Here is a 21,406-nt window from a genome sequence, read left to right as displayed (position 1 = left end):
CCCAAGCCTCTTGGATAGCATAATGTCTGCCCATTCCTCATTAAGGAACTTGAAGATCTCCTTTGCCTCTTTTTTCTAAGTAGCACCCACACCAGGAATCCTTCCCTACATAGTACATAAGGTGGTTGTGCTAGTGTGCATGATCTTCAAGGTAAACTTGCTAATGTCCCTAAACCTTTTGTTAAGGTAAGCCATCTCATCTTTGAGTTGGTCCATTGCTTTCTCAAGCTGGTTCACCTGGGTTTTGAGAGAGCCAAGAACACCCCTAGACTAGCCACCTTCAACAATATTTTCACCTTCCATAAAAACATTAGTGGGAGAGGTGTGGGGGGAATTAGGGGTGACAATCTAAGGAAAAGTGGGAGACATGGGCCAGATAGGAGACATGGCATGTGTGAGCAACTAATTATCTTAGAGGTTTTGGTATCCTTGGAAGAAGAGTTTGAATCAAACTCTAGAGTCTCTTTGACAATAGTGTCCTCACCTTATTCTTTGCTTCCCTTTTTCCTTAGCAATCCTAGATGAGCATCGAGTATGACAAGCATTCTCCTTGTCACAGTCCACAATGTTGAGGGTGGTCTTTTTAGTTTCTTTCCTTGAACTACTGGCAAGGTTTTTGAGTTCCTCTCTTTTCCTTTTGACACTCGGGGTTCCCAGATAATCTGCTAAGGACACTAGGCTAGAATGCTTAGCTTGACTAGAGGATGAGGGAGTAGTATTGGGCTGATTAGAAATTAGAGGAAAATTAGGGCTAGGAGCAGATAGCATAGTAGAACTAGTACAAACAAAAAAATTATCCTTAGTAGAAAATGACTGACTTTTTCCCTAGGCTAAAGGCCTCTAATGCCTCCAACACAATATTTTTAAAAGAGCACAAAAGGAAGAACAAGATGGAAATAAGGTCTTTATTGTGAATATGGTTGAAAAATGGGAGGTGATAGTAGTAATAAACTCCATACCTACCTTCTAGAGTAAAATACTTGACGATAATTTTACATATTTTTAGCTAGATGTCCAGGAGGTGCTCCGTGTTGTAGCCACCATGTTTCTTGATAGGTTTCTATTTGAAATGCTTGAAAAAATGGTCCAACCCAACCACATCTAGAGACCTACTAGTCTTTTTCCACTTGCGCCTAGTGGTATCCATGTCGTTAGGTTGGGCAAAAACCTCTTTATGTATCTCAAAATTGAGCCCTCTCATCATAACTTTCCTCTCCTTCCATGTCTTGACAAAGTAGACTGAGACATTCTCTTCATAACCCATCATACTTTCCATAAGTGATAGTATGTCTCAATCCTTGCAAATATACATGACAATGGGGTGTTTCTTAAATTCTTCCTCAATTCTATCAGGCTCAATACAATGTCTATCCCCTCCCATGTTCACCAAATAGAAACGTGTAGAGAAAGCAAGATCCTAAATACTTGTTGAGAAATCAAAATTAATAGAAACACCCAAGTATGGAGACAAACACAACTTATAGACAAGAAATAAAAACCTCTCAGCGATTAAAAACTAGAGAGACAATAGTAACAATAATGATGGTTCACATCTCTTTAGTGGTACTTGTAATTAATGGAAATCTATCATAATGTCTGAAGATTAATGTGAAGCCTAAAGTCACACGAATGATCATGCCAAATATGTCTTTTCACAATACAAAGGACCTTCCAAATGAGGGTAATTTAGTATGGGCAATCTCTAAATTTCCAAGCAATGTGCATCTTTTTCCAAGAAACCCAAGTAACCTCGACATGGTCTCAAAAAATCCAACAACCAACTTTATGCATGATAAAAAGATAATTAGTGGATCCCATCAAATCTTTCATCCCATTCCACTAACATTCACACAGAAGCTATGCAACCTACAACAGAGAATGAGTTGTACTTGCTAGCTCACCATGATCACCACATTGTCATTATGGGTCCAATAGGGATAACTTTAAGAATTCATAAGGTTGGCAACATAGCTAGGAAACCAAACTATCTTCTTAGCCAAAATTTGAGAACCAAAACTTGTAGTTACCAATCATTTATATTGCTTGAGGAAACTCCCACCTCTATATTAATAAGAACTTGGGTAGGCTAAGGTAGTTGATTAGCATTATGCCAAATAGTGAAGTTGTCCAAATCTAAGCCAATAGCAACAATTAAGTCTACAAAATAGTTTCCTCCCTATAAATGTGTTGCACCGAGAGAACTTGGAATCTTTGTGGAAGGTTGCAAATATCAATAAGGATTGGATCCATTCTCCACCCTGCATTGTGATGGGGAGTTTCTCACACGTAGAGCCTTCTTTCTCTATCCAAGGCTTTCTTCTAGCCTTCCTAGGGTCTTTTATCTATACCCTACTTTAGAGGATCTCTATCACCTTGAAAGTTTATATGAAAGAGTTGAGAAAAAGTGGAACTATTGTTTAGATACAAAAAGGAAAATTAGAGAAATTGCACTAGCTCAAGTTATGCTTGAACTTAGTAAGGCATGGATAGCCAAAGCCATAAAGAAATATGTTGTTACATTTTTTCCTAAATAAGAGCATTTAGCATATTACAAAACAATATAGAAGATGTAAATAAGACCACACAAATATGGAAAATTACATATGGGCTAGCTACAGTCAAAGTAGGAGAACAAGAGCCTATTGAGGTTAAAGATGATGAAGATGATGATGATAATGAAGGCACAGTTGAGGGAGGTACCAAAATGAATGTAGATGATTAGGAAGTAGCTGAGAAAGAGAAATAATAAGAACATAATGTACAAGATACACAAATGTCGAATGTCAACCCTCCACAAATAATAAGTCTAAGTACTGAAATTGTCATAGTAAAGAATGTTTTTGATCTCATTGTTTAGAACATCAATCTCATAACAGATGAAGACTTAAAAAGGATACTTGATCAATCTACACTATAGGCAAAATTATGTGATAATCCCTTACTAGTAAGTGTAGCTAAAATTTAGAGATTAGTGACTAAAACTATAAGGGAGAAGGTGAAAATACAAGAACCACCTACAATCACTCCTCAAGTCACTAATGAACAACCTTCAAACAATGTACTAGAAGTTTCACTATAAAAGGTTGAGATAATTAGAAATGATACAATAGAAACACAAGTCTCGAATGAACCATAGAGTCAAACAGGTCAGATAGACTCATCTGCACCTCCAGTACAAATTCAAGGTGCAATCCAAAGCAATGAGGCAAAGAGGGACAAGCATGAAGAGACTAAGTTGACACCCAAGCTAAAGGAGCAAGCAACAATTCAAACACTAGTAACTCTACTAGTATCTAGTACTCCTTCTAATCACATTCTTTAAAGGTTGAGTACAAATGCAACACCCTTGCGATTCTTAGTACCAAGTCCAAGTTTATCTAAAGTAGAAGAATTAATAACCTATGGAGATGTTAGCCTAGATGAAGAAATTATATTGCCCAAGTTTGATCTTGCAACAATCACAATTGAGTAGATGGGTATACTCCAACATGCCTTGGATAGAAAGAAACATCAAGAATTACTCAGAAGGGAGCATAGACAGAAGCAAGCTTTGCTTGATATTAAAGACATCTTCTTGGATGCATTTAGTCTTCTTACTCTAGATGAAACAAAGCCACTTAATTGACTAATATAGTGGAAAAGGTAAGTGATACAAATATTGATACTAATTCCAAGTTATTAGAATGGTTTGAGAAGAAGTTTCAACATAAAGTGAATGAGAAGATATCCAGTGATATAGCACTTACACAAGTTGCATTGGCAACTAAGATAGACAGTGTGAAGAAGGTACTTGAGAATATTTTCTCTCTATACACTAAACTCTTTAATCCTACACTCTTCACATGAGAGACAAGGAATCACATCCTGAGTTTGGAAAGTCAAATGTAGCCATGTGGAGCCAAATTGCCCAAGACTCCAACTCAAAGTGAGAAACACTTTAGGACCCTATTGCAAACCCAGAGTCAGTTAGCAACACTATTTGTAGATGAAGCCAACATAAGGGCCAAACTGATAAGCATCCAGAATGCATTGACTCCTCACATGGAGATTTTTCACAAGGAGTTAGGCTATGTAGAAAATATTATGAAGAAAGACCCCAATCTTTCTACATTAGATGGCCTAGTCTACCTTGCTGTCGAGTCGGTCATCCAAATAAAGTCTTTGGAGGTAGCTTTTGATAATTGGGATGCTACTCTTAAGATTATTCTTAAAGTTCATAAATATTTTTTAAACATACACACTATCAGTGTATAACCCATTGACATCATTGTCAAAAAGGGGGAGTAAGAGCATAAGAAGAGTAAGAGCATGGGGGAGCAAGCATGCAAGAGAAAAGGTGGAGAGAGAGAGAGCACCAAGGGCTAGCAAAGAGTATCAGTCAATAGGAGACATTTTGATTGTAGAATACAAAATAGAATAGATAAAACAACTGAGGGGGAGTTATAAGCTTTTTGATGTATAAGTTGCAGAATTTTGATATTTTGAAAGTTTGTATAGAAGCTGAATAATTATGTTATGTTATGCTCATAAGAATAAAAGTATTAATGAATGAAATTTTTTTTTTGGCACTCATGTCAAAGGGGAGAATATTGATCTTAGATTGGTTTTGACATGTAAGTGTCTATACACTTAAGTCATTTACTTAGTTCATGTCAAACAATTAACATATGTCGAGCACAACATATGAGTTAGAGCATGTTGAGTCAACAATGAGTGTCGAGTCACTCATGTGCCAAGTCACTTAGGAGCTAAGCAAGTAGTATATGCCAAGTGATTTAGGAGTTGAGAAAGTAGTGCATGATGAGTCATTGAGATGCTGAGCATCAGGGACTTCAGGTGTCGAGTAACACAATTTTGTCATAGTTGTTTGTATTGGCATAAACTACTATGTAAACCATTTTTGAGCTGACTTATAGATTGAAATACAATATTTTGATGAGTAAGGATGAATCTTAAGTTGGAATCCCTGCATTACACACATCCAATTAGGTAAAGGAAAGGTTTAAGTGGCAAAATGGATAAATCATAGCCATTGATTCATACCTAACCCTAAGTCACCTAGGTCTTCTTAAGGAGGACAAACCCTAAACTTTCTATGAGGATGAAAGGGAATGAATGAATGATCAAGGAGAGTTTTGCATGAGAAAACCAAGACATTAATGGTGACAAAGGTATTATGATCTGAAATTGCATTGCAAAATCACTTAAAGGAGAAGAGAGGAAGGAAATAGTGAACATCGTAGAGACATTTGATCAAGAAGGATCAAGTATACAACAGTTTAGAGGTGATCTATCATCAAGCAACAAAGTGTTAACCACAGGATCAATGTTGAGACATTCTAACAGATGAATCAGTTAAATCTCTTAACAGAGTAGTCCTTATAGGCTGTATTGAAATCCTCTAACAAGGTGCTTACTTAATTGTGAGTTAAAGTCCTTTAGCAAGGCACACTTTTAATAGGATGTTGAAATCCTTTGACAGGGTAAGACTTAAGAGTCTTTGTAAGCCTTTAATAATCCTAGAAGTCTACTTTTCCTATTTTAATTCCAACACCTTGTTATTGGGAACACATATTAGAGAGGATCTAGCATAAATAATCCTAGATATGTATGAATCATATAGCTATATGGCTATTATCCTCCCTGTTGAACTACCTAAAATAAAATTTTGCTTTTAAAAAGTAGCAATATCACCTAAAGACCCATTTGAAGTATTAGTATCAACCCCATAATTTTTTAATAGATAAATATTTGTCCACTCTCTCTATAGACATTTCATTTCTTGAATCACCATAATGTTTGGCTTATGGTTCCTAACAAAATTTGACAAAATATCCTTATGACAAGAGTTAATTATCCCTCTAATATTCCAGCACATGACTTTGTATTTTTAATAGGGGTGCTACTCAAGAAAATCTTTGGGATAATTATTTTAACCAAATCAAAAATACTTTGAAGCATTATTGTTACCTATTAAATTTTTAAATTTTTCTTTCAAATGTATTTATGACCCCACAATATGTCATAGACCTATTCTTGGTATAAACTCTAATTGAAGGAACCTTTATTGCATCCTATTTTCCTTTCAACTTTAGTAAAAGAAATTCATCATCCATATTAGTTTTCTTGGATCATGTTCTCTTTTACCATAGTCTATTTCCTCGTCCATATTACTTTTCTTGGATCCAGTAACTCTTCCCCTATATTTGAGTTCTAAAACAAGTGAAAATTTCCACATCAAGGAAATTATGGTTAGCAATTAGTGAAGAATAAATAGTTACGGCCTTGATGCACCAATATTAGGATCACCATTTATAGGAGACTAACATTTGTTCATCGACTTAGATAACTTCTCTACATTACAATGAGAAAAAATATTCTTAGCACAAAAGATACTTTCTTTAGGGTCCTCATATTCCGGAGGTTTTTCCTTAGTACTACCATTCTCATTACCTCTTTCACCAAAACCAATCATTATAATCTCTTGAAGGTTCACATATTAAATCTCGTTAGGATTCCTATCCCTTTCTTTACCTTTTTCCTTCCAACTTTTTACTATCTTCTCCGGCTTTTTTTGGAACTTTTAAAGGTCATCTCTCCACCCAATGCCCTAAAGTTTTTTTTTAAAATCATACAAAAGGAAATAATTCAAACTCAATCAATAAAATCTATGAATCTAACTAGTAATATATATATATATATATATATATATATATATATATATATATATATATATATATATATATATATATATATATATATATATATATATATATATATATATGAGTAGATTGGTAGATTGAACAATACTCACTTTAGTTCTAGAAAACACACCTTTTTGGCCGTCATCATTGGTCACTAAAGAGAAACCCCCCAAAAGAGCTTGAAATTCCTCTAAAATTGTCCTCATTCTAGAACTCCATAGGCAAGCTAGGTAATCACACACATATGAAACCACCTCAAAAATAGTATCAAGTAAATCTAGATTAGGAGCATGTTTCTTCAGATCCAAAGAGGATTCTTCAATAACCCAATGCCCCCCACATGAAAGAGTAGAAATATCATCTTGATAAGAAAAAGAAAAGAAGAAATCCCTTTCAAAAGAGATGATACCTTGAACTAACCTTTAAGAATTCATTATTTCTTGACATAAGCCCTCATAAATTTTATTTTGGGTGTAGGAACTATAAACATGCCTACCAAGTGGTGGTGAACTTGCTTACCTCATAGGAGCTTGAGGTTGTTAGTTGGCAGTTGCCTATTGTTTTTAATTAGACTCTTCTCTTGTATACCTCTATTAAATTCATCAGGTTTACATTCCTGGTGAATGGAATAGAGTTGTTGATTGTTTGGCCAAATGGGCTTCTATTCATGCTCTGAGCTAGAATATTATGGATAGGGGTCAACTTCCCCTTGATCTATTACAAGAATTTGATGATCTAGTTGCTTAAGACAGAGCTCCTGGTTGATTTCTCCTTGTTGTAATCCTTTCTATATTAATAAATTTTTACCCCTCTTTTTCCCAAAGTAAACATTCCTATCAAAGAAATATCCATTAACAAAATAGTATATCCAAGGACCAAATTGGGAACTAAAATAGAAGACTTGGCACTTTGGGGGTTTAAAATGTCATCCATTGTAGTTAGAGAAGTTTTTTTAATAGTTATAACCCCAAAGAGAGAATTTTAGGGTTTATTTACCCTATCATTTGAGACCCTTTTCCTCAATTTTAACCATCCTCACTAACTCCAACTTGGACCTTCTTATTTTAAGCCCTAAAGTCAAGCTCTGGCCCTCCAAATTTTAAAATATTTTCATTATCAACTAGACCCATAAGGTTCTTTTTGTGTGAAGATAGGTTGTATCCCTTGAAAGATATTCTAGAGGTTACCATACCCCTAGGATTCATAGAGACCTCTATATTCTTTTCAAAAGCCCCATTGTCCTCATCTTGATTCATGGAAGACTAGCCCACACCTTCCCCACTATCATAAAATCCTGCATTCAAATCATTACTCAACACCATTTTCGGGGATCTATCAACCAAATATTGGTCAAGACCTCTATAATTTTTCATGTCTACTTAAACCCTCACTCCAATCCTCTCCACTCCATTAACTATGAGAGGTTGATAGATGGATATTGTTGTTCTATATTATTGTAAGTTTATATTTTTTAAATATTTAATTATGTATTAACATCCTTTTAACTATCTATCACTAAAAATACTAAAATAAAAAAATGATTCTTTAGATTAAAATTTGGAGACTTGATTCAATAAGTTCTAAAATACTAGCCAATGCATTTTTATAGAGGTATTAAATGGTTTAGTTAGATATTACTATTTTATAGAAATTAAGATCAAGAATAAAATAGCTTACTTGTATCTTTTCTATGAATCCAAATGGTTTTGTGATTCATGTTCCTTTGTTAAATTATTTTTTATTGCATACTACATAGAAAACAAAATATAAAATCCTAGAAAGGCATTTAGATGTTAAAATTTTATTTATTATTTATAAAAAGAATCTCAAAATAAACTTTATTAATGATTAATATGTATGAGATATATATTTTGTGAAATATAATCAATTAATCTTTATATATAAGTACTATAATATTTTAATTTTGTGTAGACATGGATCGTAGGAAAATGGGCGGGTCATAAAGATCAAAAGTGGGCACCTAAAGGAACTCAATTTCATCAATTTACATTGCCTGAGATAATTAAGTTTAGAAGTGATTGCACATATAGAGATTCGGTATCGCTTGTGCTTCCACAAGAAGCTAAAGGAGTCAATTGTTGTGAGGTAAAATAAATGTATTTTTAATTTTATAAGGCATGGTTATTTATAAAAGAAGATATGTCTAAATTGTATCACTTGTATGTGTAGTACACAATGCCTCGAAGAGTAGTATATGCTTGTCATGCAGGAGGAGTTATTCATGCACTTGAAGGTTATGAGAACCATGAAGTTGGAGCAATTAATGTTGACCACATCGATCGTGTATGGAATGCAGCAATGAAACATGGATTTACTCTTGTTCAATAATCTCAGGTTAAATGACTTTCTTGCATGTATAAATGAACCTTATTTTATTTCTTAAAATAATATTTTTTCACAACTCTTTGAATAAGATATTATACTAGTTTATCACATCATTCATTTTTATCATCAATCATGTTTATAAAGGAATAACTTTTCATTGAAATTAGCCATTATAACAATTAATAGCTTTGACTCTTTCAATCTTGGAATATTGATTAGAAAGGAATATAATATAAGTGCTCTTCAAATAATTGCAATATTTTTGAGCTTATAAATCAATAAATTCATCAATTATTTACCATATCAAAATAATGATTAGCATAGGATATCTTAAAATAGTCATCATACTTTGGTGTGCAATGGGTATGTTGAAGAAGTATGGAAAGTTAGTTAAGAACAAAATTATTCTATTTTTTGCATATATTTGTGTAGTGCATGAGGCCAATTGGTGGGCCATGTAGAAGTGACATTTTATATGCAACATTCTAATGGAGAAGTGATAACTTCAAAATAATTATGCATTTTCCTATATGGGTCCAAGCATAATTGAAACAAAACCTTTAAATTAGGAAAACAATAAGAATCCACTACCAATAGACATATGGTGCATGCGTGCGTAAAAATCATATCTTCATGTGTGTGTGTGTGTGTGTGTGTGTGTGTATAGGAGGGACTGCAAAAAAATCATATCTTCATGAAGACCAAGTGCAAGATACGCAAAAAAATGGTGTATTGATTCAACATTTCAAAAGTCATGTGGCTTCCACGCATTCTGTCAAACAATTGGTAGTGTATTCTTCTATTTAACTTGATGCTTGCTATTGTACCTCCACGCAATCCATCCAACATTTCACTCACATTCTCCATGCATAGGCTCTATTGTTGATCTTGGCAGACATTTGATTAAGTCATGTGGGACCTCTTTGAAACTTATGAGGCGTCGATCACATTGCAACTTTATTCCATTCGTAGAACAGCTCACTGTCATCCTCCCAGTGTTCAAAAGACACCCATGATGGATTGTGAAGAACAAATGCCACATGATGGGTTAACATTGAGATGTAAGTAATGTGTTTCTTTGCTGTGCTTTCAGTGGAATCACCCAATCTCGGTACCCACTTAGTAAATGGTGAGTCGAGTTGTGCCTTCTTCCCTTGAACTTCACCAGGACCTTCGGTTGTTATGCAAGGATAACCGATAGGGTGATTTGAGAATGAGCCTTCATATTCACCATCATATCCAAAGATCTCCACAAGCCTCATATGTGAGCATTATGTCAAGAAAATCACACACCTACATCTGCAGACATCCCGTGTCTCAAGGCATGATCACAGGCTCTCCTTATTCACATATGAGTGTTCAATTCAAATATTGGTGTATCATCTCCAATTTGAATTGGATAACTTCATGGGTTTACACCTCATAATGCCCTTTGGATATTTGTGAAACATATCAGGTCCCATGGAAATTACATTAAAATCATACTCTTTTAATGCTTCAAGTATGTGATATAGTCTCACATCATAACCCACCAAGAAGATATATTATCAAGTTTAAACTTGGAATCTTAGTCTTACCAACATCAATTTGAAAAAAAATTGGGAACAAAGAAGGGGGCTTTTGGTAGAGAGAGAGAGAGAAAATAGGGGACACAACCAAAGCAAACCAACAACACAACAATTTAACAACTACACTAAACACCACTAAAAATGGAGAGCAACAAGATTTACAAATGTACATAGGTGAGAAGAACTCACCACAGGACTAGAGGTGAGGAAAAACTTACACGAAGCCATTTACTAGCTACGAGAAGAAAGAACCCTTTTGAAATAATGAATTGCATCAGCATGACACAACCCAACACCACCTCCATTTGGAAAACTCATCTTCTTGGTATCTCAGTCTGTTCACATGTAGGAACCTTGTCCACCAATCATCACATCCAAAGAGTTGCATTTCATCATAAAATTTTGAGTTTTCCTGGACACTTTGCAAAGAATTTTCAACTCCTTTTCCAACAATCCACTAAAACAAAACTTGTTCAAAATTTTTCAAAGTAGGGATTATGTCATTTTTAGCACACATACCCTTGGGATCAACACACAAAAGAGGCTTTTTAGAATTCAAAACACCCTTAAGATAGAAGTGAGCCTTTTCAAGCATAGGGCCAATCTTGGTCTAGATAAATCCATCGTCTTTTGCTAAAAGAAAGTTTGAAAGGTCTTTACCTAAAGCAAAAGAATGGAAAAGGCTTATACCTAGAGTTTTTATAAGAACAACTCCTTCATTCACTGAGAGAAAGTGTACTGAACTACATTTGCTAAAAAATTTAACAGTCTTTGGGACTTTTCTTGTAGTATATTTGCTTTAGTATTCTCCATACCAAAGTGAAATAAATAATCTTTCCCACCTGGAGGTGATTCTTGGATTTGGAAAAGAGGGTTTTCTCTAACAATGAAATCTTCATGGAACCCTATTGGAAAGTATAGCTGGTTAAGCTCATTCCAAGTTCACTTATCATCCAACTCTGCAAACATTGTTTTTGTCTCACTTGCTAATCCATCCATTGTTTGGAGAGTGTCTTCTTTACTTGAGCATGTGATAAGTTCTCCCTTTTGGGAACCTTTGTTGTCATGAGTAAGTGTGATTGCTTCTGATTCATGAAGATTTCCAAGCTAGGGTCTAACCTTAGGCTGTAAATTAGCATTTGAACACCTCATAAGAGTGCAGAAGTCCTCTTGTGTATCAAGTTGTAACCATTGCTCTCAAGAAGAAGGGAAATGAAATAAAAAGGCTTCATATTCTACCTCTCTATCACCTTGAAAGATGCCTTTCATTTCTTCCTCATGAATATTTCCTTTGTCATACTAATCTTTTATATCTTCCTAAATAACATCACTTGATGAAATATCATTAGCAGTTTCAAATATAAAAGAATCAAGTTCTGAGTTTGAAACATCTACTACCACATTTTCATTTGGTATTCCACTCTCCAGCCCTTGTTCACTTGGAGGTATATCAAGGCCAATCATTGAGTTAGCTGATTGAGAAACATATTCATCATCAAACTCAACATGTAGATGGTAGGGTCCAATTATACTATGGGAAATACTTTCAATTACAAGAGGAATTAGAAAATCTTCATCATTGAAGAGTATTAGATCTTGACCAAATGAAACAATGGGCATTGAATTTATAATATTGAGAATATGCTTGTTTTTTAGAGGCTTTACCTTTGGATAGTGCTACTGTTCATAGAGACAGATTTCTGCCTGGGCAACTTCTTTATACTTCATTCTACTTAGGATCATGTCATCATCCAAACTAATAGCCTCGCTTTGTGCATCTTGCAATGTTTGGACTTTTAGATGAAGAAGGAAGAATTTAATTTCTGTTTGCATCGCAGCAATGAAAACACACAACTGATTATTTTTGGTTGGTTGGCTAGTTAGAGGAATCGTACCAACAGTTCTATTGAATCTATCAATGAAATCTCTCATGACTTACCCTTTTTCCAACTTGATTTGAAAGAAATTAAATAACAATTTAGCTACATCAAGGGTAGGCATAAACCTTTGAAGAAATTTCACCTCAAGATCATTCCAACAGGTGATGCAACCATCTGGCAAATTCTGGAACCAAGCTATAGTATTTTCCACAAGGCTTTGAACAAACAACCTAATGAATACATTATCTTCTTATACACCAAGAATACCACATGCAACAATGACTACTTTGATGTGGTCATTTGGATCCTGGGTCTTATCTCCAGAAAACTTCGGAAGGTATTCCCATGATCTTTTAGGCAGGGTTGAATACTGGACCAAGGCAAACGGTCCAATCTCAGCCCCCCATGGCTGAGTGGAAACTAGAGCCATAATACACACTCGAACTCCAAAATCAAAGATTTAGTAGGTTTGAAATATAGAGTCACCAACCTCCATTCTAGAGGAGGTACCTTAAGATATCCAAGAAAAGAAAGCACTAGAACTTTTCTTTCTTTCCCCAACGGAGTTGCCAAAGACTGTTAGTAAAAAGTTTTTTTCCCTTCAACAAGAATTACAAAACATGACTCAATACGCTTGAAAAGAAGGAAAAAATGTACTACTAGTTGGATTAGTTATCATTGATTGATAACTATCCTTTGAATTAAGAGGTACAACTCCCTTGTTTGTAGATTTGCAACAAATTTAAATGATAAGATGTATCTTTAACCTGAAGATACTAATGAATCTGACATTCATTAATAGACATGAAATGAATGCAATCATTTGGATTTATAAACTATATAGAAAGGGAAAGACGAATGAGCAGCCGCATTGACTACCCAACAAATCTTTCCTGTTATGGAAGAGAGAGAAGTTACAAATGTTCTTATGCAAAAAACATGAGTATATAAACACAAGACTACATACATCATGTTCGATGTAGTAATAAAAGACTGTATCTCAAAAAGGAAATTAAAAAATACAATATTCTTCAAAACCAGAAATATAAATGTATAGACCACAGGATCGAACACATTTATTCCTCTTCATTTTAGAAACATGATAAAACAACAATAGTATAATTATGTCCCTCTATTACAATCAATCTAAATAAAACCAGGCTCCTTCCCCTGTTGCAAAATAGAATTGTCTTCTCCCTATTGTAGTAGCTGTAGAACTTCTAGACCAGAAAGAAGAACCCCTTCAACCTCATTTTGCCATCTATTTATCATCTACTTTTTCCAGTAACCTTTAAGTTACATAACTGATTCTTGGAATCCTTTTTATTTATTTATCTTCTTATTTACCTGACTAGCACCTATGCTCTGACTATATTAAGAGATACCCTCAAGAAGTAATATTTGTCACAATCGTCATTTGGGTTAGTACTATGCTAGTTTGTCCATGTGACACATCATATATAGGACAACCATGTAGTAGGGAAAATAATGAAATGGATCTCAATAGGTGTTAGTTTCTTCTAAAACTTATTAAAACACTTTAATTGACACCCTTCAGACTTATATGGCCCAAAACTATTGACGGTCTTGGTGTGTACTCCAATTTTGTATGCATGTCTTACCCGATTCATTATTACATGAATTATTTAGAAAACAATTTCACTTCAATCTCTTGTAAGAGTTCGCTTATCCCTTGTCCCTACATAGCCATACTTTGACAAGGTTTTGGGCATTTGATAGCACCATTGATAGGATAATAAGACATGATTGAACAGGGGTATAGTCATCCATCCATTTTTGAGACATATTTAAGATTACACCAACCTGATGCAGGACTGTGCGAGCCTTGATCTTTGTATCTATATGCTCTTGAGGATTCGGGTCTTCCATAAGCCTGACAATGAATATATATATATATATATATATATGAGGGACTAAAAAAAATTCCTATCTTCATGAAGACCAAGTGTAAGATACATGGAAAATATGGTGTATTGATTCAACATTTCAACAGTCACATGGCCTCTGGGCATTCTATCAAACAGTTGGTAGTGTGTTCTTCTATTCGGCTTGGTGCTTGTTGTTGTACCTCCACATATTAGAAATACCTCCAAGCACTCTATCCAACATTATACTCACATTGCCCACGCATAGGCTCTATTGTCAATCTTGGTAGACATTTGGTTAAGTCATGTGGGAGCTCTTTGAAACTTATGAGGTGTTGATCACATTGCAACTGCACCCCATTCTTAGAACACCTCGCTCTCATCCTCCTAGTGTTCAAAAGAAACCCATGATGGATTGTGATGAATAAATGGCACATGATGGGTTAACATTGAGATGTAAGTAATGTGTTTCTTTGATGTGCTTTTAGTGGAATCACCCAATCCTACTACCCACTTGGTAAATGGTGAGTCAAGTTGTACTTTCTTCCCTCAAACTTCACTAGGACCTTTAGTTGATATGCAAGGATACCCCAATAGGGTAATTTGAGAATGAGCCTCCATATTCACCATCATATCTAAAGATCACCACAGGCCTCATATGTGAGCATTATGTCGGGTAGATCACACACCTTCATCCACAAACATGGCATGTCTCAAGGCATGACCATGGGCTCTCCTTATTCACATATTAGTGTTCAATTCAAACATTGGTGTATTATCTCCAATTTGAATTGGATAACTTCATGGGTTTACACCTCATAATGCCCTTTGGATATTTGTGAAGCATATTGGGTCCTATGGAAATTACATTAAAATCATAATCTTTTAATGCTTCAAGTATGTGATATAGTCTCACATCATAACCCACCAAGAAGATATATTATCAAGTTTAAAGTTGGAATCTCAGCCTTACCAACATGAATTTGAAAATAATTTGGTCCCTTTGATAATTTGGCTTTTCAACTAATCTAAGTGTCTAAACTTGAATCTAGATTTGCATTATCAAATTCCTTTCACTTTGAAGATAAACTTTGAACTGAACCTCAAAACTTTCCAAATCTAGACCTTGAACCACTTTGTATGTTCAAAACCTGAAACTAGATCTGAGTAGTGATGAACTTTGAGTCATTGGGCTTCTGAATCTGCATTTAAAAATATGACAAAGTAGACTACTGAGCTTGAGGCTTGAGCCTTGATTCTACAAACTTCTGAAAATTGACACTTGGTCTTGATGTTGGATTCAAACTTGAAGTTGAAGTTGAACTTTGAAAATTATGGTTCGAGTTCAACTTGAACTTAGGATGCTGCCTTTAATTTTTTGGAAACCCTTTCAACTCTTTTTAAAGGCTTAGGTTTGATTATCTTTAAACAAATTTACCTGTAGATTGTTAGTTATTTGCCCAAAATATTCCATCAGTCAGACCATCGACTTGAACTTGAAGTTGAACTCGAACTTGAAGTTATGAACTTGATGATTCAAGCTCAACATATCCCCACAACACTATCTTCTTCACAAGTCATAGTTTATAAATCATCATTAGCAATTAAAACCAAGAAAAATTTTCTCTATGGATTTGACCTAGAAGTTTAGAATATAGGAGCTAAAAGTAGGGTAACACTCATAGAAACTCCTCACTTCAGTAGCAAACCTAGGAGTGGGCCAGCTCAAGATTTCCTTCATCGTACTCTTGTCCATCTTCAAGTTATTTTGGCAAACTACAAAACCCAAATAAAAAAGTTCCTCCTTCATGAACTCACTTTTCTCAAGATTTGTTGTCAACTTCTCCTCTTGGAGTCTCCTTAACAAAATTTCCAAGTGTTTCATATGCTCTTCCTTTTTTTGCTAAATATTAGGATGTCATCCAAATATACTACCACAAACACACCTATGTAATCTTTTAGGACATCATTCGTTACTCTCATAAATGTACTTGGTGCATTGGTAAGACCAAATGACATTACCAACCACTTATAGAGTCCTTAATTAATTTTAAAAGAAGACTTCCACTCATTACCCTTTTTCATCCTTATTTGATAATATCCACTCTTAAAGATCAATTTTTGAAACATATCTAGCCCCACCAAGACAATCCATTAAGTCTTCTATCCTAGGAATAAGAAATCTATATATTATTATTATCTTATTTATTGACCTAGAATCTATACACATTCTCCACTTACCTCCCTTTTTAGGGGCAAGGACAACTAGAACAACACATGAGCTTATACTTTTTCTGATCAACCCTTAGTCAAGCAGCTCCTAGACTTGCCTTGCAATTTCCTTGTTTTGCTTAGGTGTCATCTTGTATGCAATTTTGTTTGGCAAAGATGAACCTGGTATAAAGTCAATCTGATGACTTATTGCTCTCTTTGGGGTAATGTAGGTGGTGCTCCATCACACATGATATACTTCTACATGTATAGGTGCTTGTTTGGGTAATTCCTCTTCCTTTGGCTTCACCATGATTGCATAACCAATTCCTTCTCCCTATTTCAAATCCTTAAAGAACTCTTTCCTACCTAGCAAGAGTGCATTAGTTGTTGGAAGATGGGTTGGAAGCATGAATGTTGATGATATGTTACATTCATGACTGAGTTTTTCATTGATGTCAACATAGCATGTTTGATATCTTCTATGGTATCTGACAGAAGAACAACATAAAGATCAAGTTGGTATTAATGGCTAGTTGAGCATGATAACCACCCAAGGTTATGGGAGATACTGTTGAGTATCTAGTATATAGAGTTAATGTTGGAAGCAAAAAGGATAAGTCTAGAAAAAGTTATGTAAGTTTGGCAATGTTTGTTCTGAGATAAATTTTACAGAGGCATATTCTAGTAAACTTGTTATATCTCTTAGCATAATTGATATCTTGATGATCTAGGTTAAGGACATGAAGATGAAATATTGAGGATGTCATGCCTAAGCTTGCTCATCATAGTATTGTGTGTACAGAAAGTTATTGAAGTTACAAGGCATAAGATTTGTGTTATCATTAAGTGTAATGTGTTCTTAATGAGGTCCTATAATAATTAGTTGAGAAGGACTAACAATTGACTTAGGAATTGTTTTATGGACTCAGTATAAAGGAAAGGCATTTTCCTTTATCATGACATGTGTTAATATGAGGATATGCAAATTGTAAATGTTAAGAAAGTAGTATAGGATGTGAGGTTGAGCAAAGAAGTGTGAAAGTGAAGGAAACTTCATTGCTGAGGTTTTTCTGATTGATCCAAGGTTTGGTATTTGGATCTGAGGTTTGTGACTTGATCTGCAAGGTTTGATAGTGATTGGTCTGGTTAACAAGATAGAGGAAAGTATAGAGGAAAGAAGAAGATACCAGTAAATTACTTGTTTGAGTAGTGAGCTCTTTTTGTAGTTGAAATTGCATGTTTGGGCAGTGGGCTCTTCTTGCATACATTATACCACAACTCCTAATATGATTGGAATCTCCTAACAGAGATTTAAAGTCTCCTAATAGGGACTCATTGTACTAAATGTTATAACAGACTCCTAACAAGGTCTATCCTTTAACAAGGAATGTTTATATTAGTACATCATCTTGTGGGCATCATTCCCACCAGGGTTTTCCCTCTAATCAAGGGTTTCCCTAGTCAACATATTTGGTATAATTATCTATGTGCATCTTTGTATGGTTGTTGTTTACTTTGATTGAATTCTTAAGTTTATTTAATGAAGATAAGTGGTTTAATTATTGGATAACTGATTCACCCCCCTCTCAATTATCTTGGTGGACTATTGTTTCTAACAATTGGTATTAAAGCATCAGGTCCTTGAAGAAAAAGTTTAACAACTTTGGGAGATCCATGTAAAACATGTTCAAGAAAGATAGTCTAAAGTTCAATGGAACAAACTATAATAGCTAGAAGGAAAAGATGAAGACACATTTGTTGTGTATGGGTTTGGGATATTGGGTCTTGACAAAATCAGTGAAGACAATCATTGAAGAAAAAGATTTGGAAACTTGCAGCGAGATAGAAAGAGATCTTTTCATGTGTGACATAAGAGCTAGAGAAGCACTATTGACTGCACTTCCTAAAATTGAGTACAATCAGGTAAAATCACCTCCTACTTCACATTTGATTTGGAAAGCTTTGGAAAATAGTTTTGAAGGTGATGCACATTCTAAGAAGTTGAGGTTACAAAGATGGATTTGTGCATTTCAAGATGCTAAGATGATGGAAGATGAATCTGTAAGAACATATACAGATAGGATATTAGAAATTACCACAGGTATTAAAGCTCAAGGAGGAAACAAAGAAGATGATGAGGCTATATGGAAGATATTGAAAACTCTAACACCACCATTCAAGCCAGTAGTTCATATGATACAGTTGTTGATATCATGTACCAAAGATTTCACAAAGGAGACATTGCTTGGAAGACTTGAAGTAGTTGAGAATGAACTTAGACAATCTGGAGAATTAACAAAATAGAGATAACATTTAGTGCCTTGAACATTCAGCCTAACCTATCAAGAAACACAAGTGCTAGAGGATATTTTGCTAGCAACAATAGATTTGAAGAAGAAAGAAAGATTAATGAAGTAGTAGCCCTTCTGGTAAGAAGAGAAAAGGGAGGAAAGAAAATATTTATGTGTTGGACTTGCAATGAATATGGTCATTATACTTCTAAGTGTCCTAAAAGGGTGAAAAAGTATAAGGGAATTCGTAAGCCTAGAAAAGATAGAGATTGTTTGTATGCAAATCAAGATAATGATTTTGATGATGAAATTGGATTTGTGGAAATTAAAGAGGAAATTCCAGAGAAGATAGCTTTGAGAATGAATCTAGTGTAAAGATCAATAAGGGAGGAGAATTTACTTCAAATGAGTTTAACATGTTTTGTGAAGAAAAATGGAATTAAAAGATAGCTATTAGCTCCAAGAACCCCTAAATAGAATGACATTGCAAAGAGAAGAAACAAGTCTGTAACAGAAGAAACTAGATCTATGTTAGTGAAAAATGATGTATCCATGTTAGCAAAAAATAATGTATCCAAGACATTTTGGAGAGAAATAGTGAATACAATAGTCTACACTATGGACAAAGTTCAAGTTAGGAAGGATACAAACAAGACACCTTATGAACTATGGTCTGGTAACTCACATATAGTTAAGTATTTTAGAATATTTGGAAGTAAGTGTTACATAGAGAGAGATGATGATTTTAGTAAGTTTAATGCTAGATGTGATGAAGGTATGTTTCTTGGTTATTCATTGAAAAGAAAGGCTTATATATGTTATAATCAAAGAACTAAGACTATTATGGAAAGTGCAAATGTGAGAATTGATGAGAAATTTAGAGTACAAGAGAGAATAGTTGATTACAATTCAGAAGATGATGTTGTTACTAAGCCAAGGAATGATTAGGTATTTCTTGAAACTAACAATAATTTGTAGAATGAAGGAAAGAAAAGGTAGGAACAAAGCTCAACACCTTCAGTAGAGCCAAGGGTTGGGATAACAACTCCTACTTTAGGAAAGAACATGATAAAGAATCACCCATCTGAACAGATCATCAGAATCAAAGACAAATGTGTGATGACAAGAAGCAGAGTTGATGAAGAACTATGCTTGATATCTCAAGTTGAACTGAAGAATGTAGATGAAGCATGTAAAGATTATTACTAGAAACAAGCCATGAAAGAGGAATTGGATCAAATAGTAAAGAATGAGACATGGGAGTTGGTCCCCAGACTAGCAGATAAGAATGTAATAGGAACCAAATGGGTATTCAGGAACAAGATGAATGAGCTAAAAGTTGTAAGAAACAAACAAGATTAGTATGTAAAGGCTATTCACAGAAAGAAGGAATAGATTATGAGGAGATTTATGCTCCAATGGCTAGAATAGAAGTCGTAAGACTATTCTTAGCCTATGCATCATAGAAGAATTTTGAAGTATATTAGATGGATATCAAGTTAGCATTTTTGAATGGAGAACTTGAAGAAGAGGTATACAATGAGCATCCTAAAGGATGTCCTTTGACAAATGACAGGGACATAGTATGCAGACTAAGGAAAGCATTGTATGGATTAAAGAAAACACCCAGAACCTAGTATGCAAGGATGGATAAGCTATGGACAAAGCTCAGATATAGCAAAGGTATGGCAAATAGAAATCTATATTGGAAAGAAACTGATAATGGTTTGATGATTTTGGTAATATTTGTTGATGAAATCACATTTGGAGGAAATGATGAAGAAAGTAAGAAGTTTTCTAAAGAAATGAATAAAGAATTTGAAATGAGTATGATAGGAGAGATGAAATATTTCTTAGGATTACAAATAGTTTAGAATAAAGAAGGAATCTTTATTTCTCAGACTAAGTACTTGAAGGATTTATTAAAAAGGTTTGGTTTGGAAGCATGTAAACTTTTTGGAACACTTATGGTAACTAGAAATAAGTTATCTACAAAGGATGAGGCAACTACTATTGAGAAGAAGTACAGATCTATGATCATAAGTTTGCGATATCTAACTCATACAAGGCTGGATATAGCAAATGCTATTAGAATTGTTGCAAGATTCTAGGATGATCCCAGAGAAGCACATTATGTAGTAGTAAAAAAGATATATAGATATCTAAAAGGAACTTCAGAATTTGGACTATTGTATGATAGATCTAATGACTTCACTTTAAGTGCTTATACTTATGTAGACTGGGTAGGAAATATGGATGATAGAAAGTGCACCAGTGGAGGAGCTTTTTTTCTTGGAGGAAGATTGGTTTCTTGGTTAAGCAAGAAGCAAGATTGTACATCTCAAAGTACAACTGAGGTAGAGTATATTGCTGCAGCAAATAATTGCAATCATGTTATCTGGATGAAGTAGATGCTAAAGGATATAAGAATAGAAATTAGTGAGCTTTTTGTTATACATTGTGACAACACAAGCATGATAAATATGTTTAAGAATCTAGTGTTGCATTTGAGGACTA

General features: G+C 34.5%; 1 protein-coding gene across 2 annotated transcripts in view; it reads left to right on the top strand.

The window, feature by feature from the left end:
* LOC149562853 (very-long-chain aldehyde decarbonylase GL1-1-like) overlaps positions 1 to 21,406 on the top strand; it is a 131,251-nt gene that overhangs the window by 55,274 nt on the left and 54,571 nt on the right. The window contains exons 10-11 of one of the 2 annotated variants that reach the window (XM_089823928.1): positions 8,637 to 8,810; positions 8,895 to 9,059. In XM_089823928.1, the coding sequence (XP_089680054.1) occupies positions 8,637 to 8,810; positions 8,895 to 9,053 (333 nt within the window). In that variant the 3' untranslated portion in view covers positions 9,054 to 9,059. Of the gene's footprint in view, positions 1 to 8,636; positions 8,811 to 8,894; positions 9,214 to 21,406 lie in introns of those variants that run through there. The other variant, XM_089823929.1, reaches the window with a different exon arrangement.

The sequence above is a fragment of the Cupressus sempervirens genome, chromosome 4 (assembly GCF_028749045.1).
Source record: "Cupressus sempervirens isolate cs-2001-9-10 chromosome 4, ASM2874904v1, whole genome shotgun sequence".
NCBI classification, from domain to species: domain Eukaryota; kingdom Viridiplantae; phylum Streptophyta; class Pinopsida; order Cupressales; family Cupressaceae; genus Cupressus; species Cupressus sempervirens.
This window is presented reverse-complemented; position numbering and strand designations above follow the sequence as displayed.